Genomic DNA, 11888 nt, shown 5'->3' with positions numbered 1-11888 from the left:
TCTCGTCATGTGACGTTCGTCTATTTGCTTTCACCCATGTTCTAATCTTTTCCTCACAAGGGTTGTGGGCGTGCTGGAGCCATATGCTTTCATTTCGTGACACAAATGGTGTGTGTAATATTTATTGCAGTGACGCAACAGCACCCAGCGTGGCACCTGCTTCCCAAGGCGCGTCCGTCAGAGCCACGAGGAAAGCAAAAGTGGTGAGTCCCATCGAGCTGATAAATTAACAGTTCTGTATTAATATTTTGTTTCACTGACACCAATGTGACTATCATGCTCCCGATCTTCTGCAATACTAGACATTGAATCTGAAAGGAAAATCAACCTTGAAAGTATGCAAGCAAGGTGCAATTAAAAAAAAAAAAAACTGCACACGGGGAAATTAAATATGGCACTATCTGTGTGCCTACATATTTTCGTGTGGCAACAAAGAACCTTTTTTTTAATGAAGATGCAAGCACACAAGTATCACTGCTCATCTTTTATTAAGCCATTTCAAGAGACCAAATTGACCTCCTCAGTTTGGATTTCACTTCAACATACTGGCCATTTGTGTTCAACACCATACCCACCACCAAAACCGATTCCTTTTACAGTTTACGAGCCCACAGCAAGTTTGATTGTCGACTAGAAATCCTATTTGCCATCTTGAAGAGACGTAGTCATGTATAATCAGCAGGCTTTTGCGCGAAGAAGGTACTTTGGAATGATGGCTGACCTAATGATGATGTCAACAGTTTGGTATAAACCAAGAGACTATACAGAGCTCAGTCCTGGTAAAGCAAAAAGCCAGAAAATGTACTATACTTCCAGGTGCTTCCATAAATGGCACCGCGATGCAATCGGAGCCAAACCTGATCACCTTGGAAGAGAGGTAAGATGGCGTGGTTGCTAGCCGTCTCATGATCCGGTGCTCCATCATTGGCGTACGCCGACACCATGACTTCTTCATTGCACATGAGATTGATGTAAAGTGGCACATTAATTGCCAGCTTAAGGATGTGGAACATGAAAACGTACATTCCATTGACAGGACAGGTAAAGCGGCCAATGTGGGTGTCAAACATCTCTCCGAGGTTGCTGTGCAGCTGATCAAAAACAATGGGCTGGTCTAGGTTGCCCGGAGCAAAGTTGACTGTGCGAGATGCCGTGAACGCGACTTTCAGCGGCTGGGAGAAAGGGTAAAGTTGCATGGGAAGTAGGGAAGTGTGATGGTGGCCTTGAGGACTGTGCGGGACATCTACGATGGGGACAGGAAGGGAATCGCCATGTCCTGAATCCATCGTTGTGAATTCTTCACGGTCTGGGCTGCTCACATGTGAGCTCTCACGCCAGGCTGCTGCAGAGTAAATGGAAAAAAAATTAATCTGGTGGCCAGTCCGTTATTAATGGTAAATATCTTTTTTTTTTCTTTTGTAGAATATAACATTGTCTTTACCACTGGAATGATGCTGTACTCCACATCCACAGACGTGCTGGGATCCAGAGCCCTGCAAACGGATCAAAAGCTGTAGAAAATGGATGGATACACAACAAAACTGCCATTTGAACAACACTGGGTATGTATCGTTTTTATATCCACTGTATACAATCAGTATCAGCATCAGAGTGCAACACTGAGCAGGAAGGAACATTTAGCACAGCGCCACTACAGCTTTGAGATTCACTTACTCTTGGAGCACTTAAGAGAGGGTCATAGTTCTTCAGATGAGTCTGGAAAATGCATGTGCCCCCTGCCAAACAGAAATCAGAATCCACTATCATGCTTTAAAAGCAAGAATTATGGCAGCACTAGTTAAAAAGGGGGGTGGGGGTCCTAAATCACATTTGCAATTAAAATATTGCAAAAATTTTCGGCATCTTGAGTTTAGCTCGCCATTACAGGCCAGCAGAGGCATACCCATCGTTTGCGAGTCGTCTTCTGAGGGTGCAAACTCAGGTGGTGTTTGGGTGCTGCAGTTGGTGTACTTTGGTTCTACTTTTGCATCTCCGTTGAAGACCTACAATAAAAAGACACTGGCGTCGAAATGAGCAAAATCTTGCAGATAGAAAGTGTTGCGAATGTCATTAAAAATGCCCGTCATTGATGACCAAGTCATTTAAGACCAATCATTGGAAAAAGTCACTCGGCAACGGCATAACTGCACACCTTCTTTGATCGTCACCCAACGCGAGAAAGAATCAACACATTTGAAGACTCACTGAAGGCATATCATGAAATTGCACAGAGGTGACAGTTTGCCTCGCAGGGGGTGTGGAAAATGTGTGCTTGGGAGCGGGGACGGAGATGCTCGGTGCCGTCCTGTTACAGGGAGAAATTGTTCCCGATTCGGCAACCACCGTCTGAGGAACACAAAGTTTGAGTGCGTCAAACAATAACAGATGTTCAGCTTCTTGAAAATGAGCATCCGGTTAACTGTAATAAACGCAACATATCTCAAGTTGCTCCGTTTTTGCCACCCTCTAATACATATGAACTTTAAACTGACAGAGATTGCAGACTCTGGCCTGGAGAACAATGGCGAAGAAAATTTCTTCTGTTCGGACAAATGCAGATGCTCCTGTAGGCGGGGAAAGAAACCAAACAAACAGTTTAAACGGATACCCTTAAAAGCATGTCATTATTGCACAGAATCTTACATTTGAGGATATCTCCAGTTCGTAACCTTTTAGGCCCTGATCCCCATTTGTCATTCTGGTTTTGTGGTCCAGAAGCCGAGCAGGCAGTGGGGTGGACTGTGAATGGAAAATGAAGTGATTAACACGTTTCCGTAACATACAGTGGATGTTTAAAAAAAAAAAAAAGTCTACACACCGCTGTTCAGATGTCATATTTTTGTTCAAGACTAAGATCATTTTCAAACTCTGTGCACTTTCAGTGTGACCGATAACCTGTACAACTTAAGTGAAAAACATTTCAACTAAATATGTCCATGTTTTTAATTAAACAATCCCATCAAAAAAGGCATTTGAACAAGGTGTGTGTGTGTGATAGAAACATCTAAACGACTGCTTACATGCATTTCTTTTGGCAGCGGATCACTTGAGGTTTTTAAAGCTGTTGGTTGGGAGAAAGAACACAATGCATAAAATTATTTCGGTTCATAGTTTTCTCAAATGATCAAAAAAAAAAAAAAGATCAATACCGTGATGGGTACGGACAATATACCGGTAACAGTATGCCTGTCAGCATCTGAATTTTTGACTTTTGTGCCTTTTTGGGGGGTTTGCAATGTGGTACACTTCTGTGGTGGAATCCTGAAATTCTAAAATTTGACAAAAATGGTTCAACATTACCCAGAGGAGACGCCAACTCCGACGGCTCCTTTTTAAATTTGGAGTTTCCATTTTCTGAAGGGGACTCGCAATCGAGTAGAGAATCCTAGACAGCAATGTAGAAACATTAAAATCTTGAGCAAAATTGGTCCCCTGCCTCTAGAGGTGGGGGGGTTATATGAAGGCCATGTTTTGTATCAATTTCCTAGTGCACTGGTCTAGGTCTTCAATTGCGACATTCCACCTGGATAAAACTGAAGGAGCCATGGATCTTGGTTATTAAGTCCTCCAAGTGTTTTTTCCTCATGATCGGGTCTTTGGGGAAGGTTGGAGAGCTGAATTTCACTTCAGGTAAACCCTTGTGATCGTCCTGCCAAGAATCACAAGGTGTCATGTTGAAGATTTTGTTTTTTTAAACAATCTTGTACTCACGGTCTTGGCATTTTGCTCCCTGTTCGCTTTCTTCTCCTTTTCCTGATATCAAGAAAAATAGAACACATTCGTATCACATTTCCACTTTATTGTTTGTTTGGGTTTTTTTTTGGCTATTCATGAAAAAAAAAATTGTTTTCATGTTAATTTTTTTTATTTTAAATGAACTGCAATTGTCGTCTCTCCCCATATTCTTTTTCAAGGGAGTATCAAGCCATGGCATGAGTTTACCTCTTTACTCCCAGCTGACTTGCACTTGCTGGCAACAGGTGCTTTGGGAATGAAAGTGGCCGCCGCACCTTTCCACGGTTTGCCCACCACGGCCTGCAATGAGATGCCTTCATCCGAGAACTCAAAATCCCAGCAGTCGGGAGGGTCAACCTGTCTCCTAAGCATCAAGTCTTCCTTCGACTTCTGCGCCAGGGAATTGTCAAGGTCAGACGGAAACGACTCGGCGCGCTTCTCTCTCTTATCCATGTATTTTTTTTCCAAACTGGCCCTGAGCTCAGACTGCGAACACGCAAATGTGACCTTACCTCTGGAGAATGTTCCGGGTGCGTCAGCTTTGATTTGGCTATCAAAGACATGAAAAAAAAAAAGAAGAAGACCCAAAATAATGCAAAGTACGTACACCACAAACTGATTTGTACTCTGTTGTAAAGGCCATTAATATGTATTCTTATTTTTTCCATTAGCATATAAATTCATCACGGCAAAGGAGTCAAACGATGGGCGGATCTCACGATTACTGCTGTACCTGCTTGGACGTACCTGGAGTCGTTTTGGACGGAAGACAAGAGAAGTACTTGCTCTTCAATAATTTGGTGAGCTCATCTTTCAGCAATTTAACTGGAAAAAAACCCCCAAAAACACACAAATGAGACGGGTTTGGTTTGTTTGTTTTTTGTGGACCAGAGTCATGCCGGAGCGCAAATTCTCCGATACGCACACGTCGATCCGGCCACTGGCTTTTCCTCTCCCTCCAGAAGGTCCATGTACATCACAGCCGCTTGCTCCATCCACTGCTCTAAACTTCAACCCAGCAGAGAAAATTCAGACAAATGTGAGTCTTTCTTTTATCACTGTAGAAAATGACAAAAGTATTTGCAGATGAAAGTTTGAAGTTACTTTTGTTGAAATGTCTTATGCGCATCCACGTTTGTTTTCAAATTGTCACAAAAAAGTTCAGGGAGCACCCGGGGTGATTAGTCTTAAATTCAATTTGGGTTCATTATTTAAAAAAAAAAAAAAAAGTCACCTCAGTCTGTCATCCTGCCTCGCCCCGAGCAAAGCGGCCAGCTGGCTCAAGCTGTTGAGATGCTTTGCCGGTAGGTAGGGTGCCTGGTTGTGTCCGCTTTGCAGGTCTTTCTTGACATGGGCCTCTTGTAGGCTGGCGAGGAGATGTTGGACTTGGAGCACCATGCTGAGCCGCCGCCTCTCCTCCTCCATCCTTACCAGCTGCTCCCTTTTGACCGCCTTCTTCTGTGACTTCAGCAACTTTTTTGGTGGGGGGAGACACTTAATTTTTATTGGACAGAGACAATATTTAAGTAAACATAATAGAAACTAACGACTAAACTCTTACGTTTTGAGTCAAGCTGTCCAGGGTTTTGTGGAGCTCTTTGGCAAACTCCAGGTTATGCACCACCTGCTCGTATTTATCAGTCGCAGCCTGACAACAAAAACGATTCTGTCATGGTCACGTCAGACGATTGAGTGTCATTTTGAAAATATGGGCTCACCATTTGGTCTTTATTTAGAGTCTCACCACAGGTCAGGCATCTCTTATAGTGTTCCAGTTTCAGCTACGGCAAAAGCAAGACGGGGGGAAAAAACAGCCATATTTGCGACCACACACCCCTGATATGCTTTTGCCATTGTTTCATGTTCCTACCTTCTTTTTCTCCAAGTTGCGAACCTTATGTTTGAGGCAGATAAGTCCATCTTCTATGTAGGTTTCATACCCATGATAGGCAGTGGGGAAGTCAAAGCTCGGCGGGGCCCCCAGGCTGGCAGGTGAGTCTCCCTTCGGACTCAAAACAATCAACTTGCCTTCCATTCTTTCCTTCTTCTCTTCTGACTGTTCGCCAGCAAGTGTGACACCCACCTTGGGGGAAGGAGGAAGCTGCACCATTGCCAAGCTCCTACAAGAGGGAGAAAATGTATTCGCTTGTTTCTATCTAGAGGTGCAACCGCCATGATCAAATTGATCGATCATTTGTTTAGATACTTTTAATTGAAAAGTTTTCCAGAATTTCAGTGTCACTGCTATGTAAATGTTTCATTTAGCTTTGGATTAAAAGAAAAAAAAACTGCAGGGAGTTCCCCAGCTCAGCATGCATCTCTTAGAAAGTTAAGTGACATTTTAAATAAATAATTCCCCGACGTTAACCCATTTAAGATCTCTTATCTGCCATTAAAAAAACACTGCGGATATGCGTCAAAATCAGCATTTCCTTTTCAGCCTTCAAAATAGGAACAAAAGGGGATAGATTTCAAGCCCGTAGAAAACGCACACTCTGCATCAAAAGGGAATTTTCATTCATTTAATTCGTTTTAATTCCTTTTGTTCATTTAATTGTGGTGCTGGCAAAACAAGGCAGTTTTGTTTCTCGCGCACAAAGTGTCAATTTCACGCTTGTTTTTTAAATGGCGTTTAATGACACCGTTGAAGGGATTCCTCTCCATGAAATAAGTTTGACAGCGGATTGCTCACAAACCACAACAATAAAAACCCTTGTTAAGAATTCCCACCAGCTCATCAGAGGTGCAACAAACACCTCATTGAATGAACGTGGAAAATAAGCTTCGTGATTTGACGCGATTTATATCAAACGAAATGCAATTGAAGAAAACGGCATCGCCGACGTGAGCCATCGTTCCCAAACGAACTCGAACCACACTTCATTTAATTGAACAGCAGGGGGCAAAAACAAACAAAAAAACACCACCAACCTCGTAGCTCTACTTTGGGCGTTAATTCCAAAATCGAGACTGATTGAAGTCACCAGCACTCCTTGTTCAGACTGTGCAAGGTGCTCAGTTTGCAGAGAGCGCCCCCGAGCTTTGCTTTTGATTTATAGGGCGCTCCGTTTGGAATACTTCCGCTTTCACTTTTTTTTTTTCTTTAACTGGGATTGGCTTCCTCTACCTGCGGGATCTTAAACGACAGAAGAAATTTTTAGAAATTTGTCTCTTCTGGTATGACATCACGTTTGGAAGCAGGTATTTCAAAATACAAAAACGACAGATTTTTTTTTTTCGTTTTATTTGATTTTTTTGTTTGAAAACATACAAAAATCATTCTTCCACACTGTGTTGACAGATCAGGTAGGATTTTTTATTTATTTATTTTTTGTGGGGGGGAATTAAAACAACAGAAGTCACCAACCATAATTCAAACACAAAATGACATTTCAGATTTTTTTTAACACGGGTTAAATTACATAAAAATCATGTGTTGTTGTATTTTTTTTTTTTTTTTAGTTTCTTGAACACATCCATCAATATAAAACCTCCATCAAGGTGTGGCCTCAACATCTCCACCACCATCATCGGCTTTGAGTTGTAACATGAGGCGAACGTGGAATTATTTGCAGCGGAATTTTATCAGTTGTCCAAAAGTAAGGAAACAGTTTTATGTTGTCAGACAAACGTGGCCAAGCGGAAGGATTCGTTTTGCCCAACAGAGTGTCTGTAAGCGATTCGGTCAATGAAAGCGTTCGTTGGTTCGTGTCCACGTGAACTCGGATCCTCTGCACTTTCACCGATGGCTTCCAGGATCCAAGTGCGTCGCCGAACAATTTGTATTTCTCATCCCGGAATGTAATCCCCTGTACTTTCATGTCATTTGGCGAACAAGGGTCCCCCCACGCCACTCCTACTTTCCACCGCATGTTTTCTCCCACCTCAACATCCCACGTGTGTGTTCCAGAGGCCAAAGGAGAACCGAGCACGCCGCCAAAGGCCGTAAGCCTCTCTGGATTACTTGGACGCTGCTGCTTTTTGGCAGAACGCACACTGGTCAGATCTTCAGACAGAGCCAGCGTCGACCGGGCCGAGTTTGGGTTCAGAATGACGGGACTGTAGGAGACCACCTGCTTCATTCCTTCCCACACGTTGAACTTGAGGTTGCCCACGTGTTGGACTTCATCCAGCAGAGCTCCTGGGAACTTCTTGGGCGCGTCAGGTGGCTTCTGGATTCTGGTCCTCAGCGTGTTGAAGTTCTTCATGAAGGAAACGGGGTCAGACGTCAGTTTTTCCTCCGTGTTTGTGATGGTGGCGGAGAGAGCGGCCATGTCTCTGTCAAGAGCCTCGATCCTCTCCTTCATGGTCTGACTCTTCGTCTGCTCTTCCTCCCTCACCGCAGACAACCTGGCCTCCTCCTCCTCCTCCAGGAAGCGACGAAGCGCCTCAAAATCCTTCTTGATCTTGCTTTCAACCTGCTTCCTCTGGACCTTGATGTACGCCGCTTGCTCGTTGCAGTCGTCTCTTATCTCCTTCTGATCTTGCAGCCTTTTCTTTGCGTCCCGCAGCCCTTCCCGGAGTTGCTCCTTGTGACCTTTCACGACCTCCTCGAGGGGACGGAACTTGTGGCCAGTGTGGCTTTCCGCATCTCGGCAGATGATGCACACGAGCTCCTGGTGGTCCAAACAGAAGAGTTTCAGTTTCTCCTTGTGCAAGCTGCAGACATCCTCCGACTCCACTGAGGCATGTGAAAAGGCCTCGCACAAATTCCTGAGGGCCAAGTTGAGAGGTACATCCGTCGACCCGCACGTTTGTCTGCAGACCGGACACGTTCGCTCTCCATTGCCATCCCACCACTGCTGCACACACCCACGACAGAAGCTGTGACTACACGGCAGCATGACAGGATCTTGAAAGATCGCCAAACAGGTCGGACAGTGGAGATCATTCTCAAATTGGCTCGCCATTCTCCTCGCGAAAGCACCGACACCGTCGACAAGTCTTCCAAAGTTCTGTCTCCGGACAGCCGAAGTGTGTCTGCCTCAATCACAAGTGGTTGGTTGACTGTGAGTCCACAAGTACAATTCCTGCAGCGCTTTTGTTGTCAGACTTGAGTTGATTACCTTTGAAGAGAGCGGTATTATTGTACAATTGTATGAACCGCGATTTGCCAGGGACCGAAGTGCAACATTAAACGAGATAGCGACGGAGTGTCGAGTGAAAAAGAAATGCTTTCGTTGTCTGACTTGATCCCATTACCTTTGGACACCTTGATGGAGTTATTATAGTTTTATTATTTTATTATCGTAGAACTGCCATTTGCCAGTTGCTAACTACTTGCAAATACGTTTGTACGGATTTGCAAGTTGGTAGTTAGCCGTGCAGAACATTGACGACCACAAAAGGGCACCAGTGACTGGTATCAGCATACTTTGCAGGGGTTCGATATCTTGAAACAAAGCTGAGATTTAATTGAAAAAGGTTTTCCAAAATTTCAGTATCGCTGATATGTTCATGTTTCATTTAGCTTTCGGTTAAAAGAAAAAATTGCAGGGAGTTCCCCAGCTCACCATGAATCAATTAGAAAGTGAAAGTGAAATTTTAAATCAATAATTCCCCGACTTTTACCCATTTAAGATCTCTTATCGGCCATTAAAAAACTGCGGATATGCGTCAAAATCAGCATTTGCTTTTGAGCCTTCAAATACGAACAAAAGGGATAGATTTCAAGTCCATAGAAAACGCACACTCTGCATCAAAAGGGAATTTTCAGCGTTCATTTCATTGTGGCGCCTGCATAACAAGGCAGTTTCGTTTCACCCGCACAAAGTGTCAAGTTCACGCTTGTTTTAAAATGGCGTTTAGTGACAGCGTTGAAGGGATTCCTAGCCATGAAATAAGTTTGACAGCGGATGGCTCACAAACCACAACAAATAAAACCCTCGTGAAGAATTCCCACCAGCTCGTAAACCGTGCAACACATACCTCATTGAATGAACGCGGAAAATAAGTTTACTGGTTTGACGCGATTTAAATAAAACGAAATGCAACCGAAGAAAACCGCTTCGCCAACTTTTGCCATCGTTCCCAAACTAACTCGAACCATTACTTCATTTAATTGAACAGCAGGGCGAAAAAAAAGTCCCATTACAACGGAAGACGCAAAAACAACACCAACCTCGTCGCTCAACTTTGGGCGTTAATTCCAAAATCGACAACGATTTGAAGTCACCAGCACTCGTTGTTCAGACTGTGCAAGGTGGGGTCAGTTTGCAGAAGGCGCCCCCCAGCCTTGCTTTAGATTTCTCGGGCGCTCCGTTTTGAATACTTTCGCTTTCGTTTTCACGTTTTTTTGTTTTTTTTTTAAACTGGGATTGGCTTCCTCTACTTGAGCGATCTGAAACGGCAGAAGAAATTTATGAACAGGTGGACGGCCCGTGTCTCTTTTGGTCATTAGACATCACGTTTGGAAACAAATGTTTCAAAACAGAAAAACGACTGAAAAATTGATTTTCGTTTTATTTGATTTTCGTTTGAAAACAGACTCCTCCTCCTCCTCCTCCAGGAAGCGACGAAGCGCCTCAAAATCCTTCTTGATCTTGCTTTTAACCTGCTTCCTCTGGACCTTGATGTACGCCGCTTGCTCGTTGCAGTCGTCTCTTATCTCCTTCTGATCTTGCAGCCTTTTCTTTGCGTCCCGCAGCCCTTCCCGGAGTTGCTCCTTGTGACCTTTCACGACCTCCTCGAGGGGACGGAACTTGTGGCCAGTGTGGCTTTCCGCATCTCGGCAGATGATGCACACGAGCTCCTGGTGGTCCAAACAGTCCTTGTGACCTTTCACGACCTCCTCGAGGGGACGGAACTTGTGGCCAGTGTGGCTTTCCGCATCTCGGCAGATGATGCACACGAGCTCCTGGTGGTCCAAACAGAAGAGTTTCAGTTTCTCCTTGTGCAAGCTGCAGACGTCCTCCGACTCCACTGAGGCATGTTTTGAAAAGGCCTTGCACAAATTCCTGAGGGCCAAGTTGAGAGGTACATCCGTCGACCCGCACGTTTTTCTGCAGACCGGACATGTTCGCTCTCCTTTGCCATCCCACCACTGCTGCGCACACGCACGACAGATGCTGTGACTACACGGCAGCATGACAGGATCTTTAAAGATCGCCAAACAGGTCGGACAGTGGAGATCATTCTCAAATTGGCTCGCCATTCTCCTCGCGAAAGCACCGACACCGTCGACAAGTCTTCCAACGTTCTGTCTCTGGACAGCCGCAGTGTGTCTGCCTCGGTCACAAGTGGTTCGTTGACTGTGAGTCCACAAGTGCAATTCCTGCAGCGCTTTTGTTGTCAGACTTGAGTTGATTACCTTTGAAGAGAGCGGTATTATTGTACAATTGTATGAACCGCGATTTGCCAGGGACCGAAGTGCAACATTAAACGAGATAGCGACGGAGTGTCGAGTCAAAAAGAAATGCTTTCGTTGTCTGACTTGATCCCATTACCTTTGGACACTTTGATGGAGTTATTATAGTTTTATTATTTTATTATCGTAGAACTGCCATTTGCCAGTTGCTAACTATGCCAGCTCACCATGGATCAATTAGAAAGTGAAATTTTAAATCAATAATTTCCCGACTTTTACCCATTTAAGATCTCTTATCGGCCATTAAAAAACTGCGGATATGCGTCAAAATCAGCATTTGCTTTTGAGCCTTCAAATACGAACAAAAGGGATAGATTTCAAGTCCACAGAAAACGCACAATCTGCATCAAAGGGGAATTTTCAGCGTTCATTTCATTGTGGCGCCGGCATAACAAGGCAGTTTTGTTTCACCCGCACAAAGTGTCAAGTTCACGCTTGTTTTAAAATGGCGTTTAGTGACAGCGTTGAAGGGATTCCTAGCCATGAAATAAGTTTGACAGCGGATGGCTCACAAACCACAACAAATAAAACCCTCGTGAAGAATTCCCACCAGCTCGTAAACCGTGCAACACATACCTCATTGAATGAACGCGGAAAATAAGTTTACTGGTTTGACGCGATTTAAATAAAACGAAATGCAACCGAAGAAAACCGCTTCGCCAACTTTTGCCATCGTTCCCAAACTAACTCGAACCATTACTTCATTTAATTGAACAGCAGGGCGTAAAAAAAGTCCCATTACAACGGAAGACGCAAAAACAACACCAACCTCGTCGCTCAACTTTGG

General features: G+C 44.2%; 3 protein-coding genes and 2 long non-coding RNA genes across 6 annotated transcripts; 2 read left to right on the top strand and 3 right to left on the bottom strand.

The window, feature by feature from the left end:
* The first annotated feature begins 2 nt into the window (after positions 1-2).
* LOC109520155 (uncharacterized) lies at positions 3-1127 on the top strand. Its single transcript, XR_002169124.1, has 3 exons — positions 3-203; positions 817-877; positions 1037-1127. It is a non-coding gene; the product is annotated as an uncharacterized LOC109520155 (long non-coding RNA).
* Positions 472-7009, bottom strand: caprin2 (caprin family member 2). Of its 2 annotated transcripts, none has more exons than XM_019877132.1 (20): positions 6667-7009; positions 5606-5855; positions 5454-5516; positions 5297-5383; positions 4970-5208; positions 4661-4743; positions 4483-4560; positions 4248-4285; positions 3943-4125; positions 3712-3753; positions 3524-3649; positions 3304-3385; positions 3021-3064; positions 2644-2739; positions 2493-2564; positions 2206-2346; positions 1904-2003; positions 1675-1736; positions 1442-1493; positions 472-1342 (listed from the first exon to the last, which is right to left on the bottom strand). In XM_019877132.1, the coding sequence occupies exons 2-20, from the start codon at positions 5843-5845 to the stop codon at positions 771-773; spliced, it is 2400 nt and encodes a 799-aa protein (XP_019732691.1). In that variant the 5' UTR covers positions 5846-5855; positions 6667-7009; the 3' UTR covers positions 472-770. The 2 variants fall into 2 exon arrangements, with proteins under 2 accessions (XP_019732691.1, XP_019732690.1); XM_019877131.1 differs by having other exon boundaries at positions 3021-3061; positions 3301-3385; positions 6667-7008.
* Positions 1289-4965, top strand: LOC109520154 (uncharacterized). The gene is made up of 5 exons (XR_002169123.1): positions 1289-1394; positions 1474-1562; positions 3981-4146; positions 4407-4535; positions 4627-4965. It is a non-coding gene; the product is annotated as an uncharacterized LOC109520154 (long non-coding RNA).
* Positions 7010-7169: 160 nt separating the features above from the next.
* LOC109520150 (tripartite motif-containing protein 35-like) lies at positions 7170-8882 on the bottom strand. Its single transcript, XM_019877138.1, has one exon. The coding sequence runs from the start codon at positions 8643-8645 to the stop codon at positions 7263-7265; it is 1383 nt and encodes a 460-aa protein (XP_019732697.1). The 5' UTR covers positions 8646-8882; the 3' UTR covers positions 7170-7262.
* A 1180-nt stretch (positions 8883-10062) lies between these two features.
* Positions 10063-11187, bottom strand: LOC109520112 (nuclear factor 7, brain-like). The gene is made up of 3 exons (XM_019877076.1): positions 10523-11187; positions 10224-10417; positions 10063-10075 (listed from the first exon to the last, which is right to left on the bottom strand). The coding sequence occupies exons 1-3, from the start codon at positions 10886-10888 to the stop codon at positions 10063-10065; spliced, it is 573 nt and encodes a 190-aa protein (XP_019732635.1). The 5' UTR covers positions 10889-11187.
* Between the last annotated feature and the right edge of the window lie 701 nt (positions 11188-11888).

Source organism: Hippocampus comes, unplaced genomic scaffold, assembly GCF_001891065.2.
Source record: "Hippocampus comes isolate QL1 unplaced genomic scaffold, H_comes_QL1_v1.1 scaffold61, whole genome shotgun sequence".
Taxonomy (NCBI): Eukaryota; Metazoa; Chordata; class Actinopteri; order Syngnathiformes; family Syngnathidae; genus Hippocampus; species Hippocampus comes.
The sequence above is the reverse complement of the archived record's forward strand: the minus strand, read 5'-3'. Positions and strand labels throughout refer to the sequence as shown.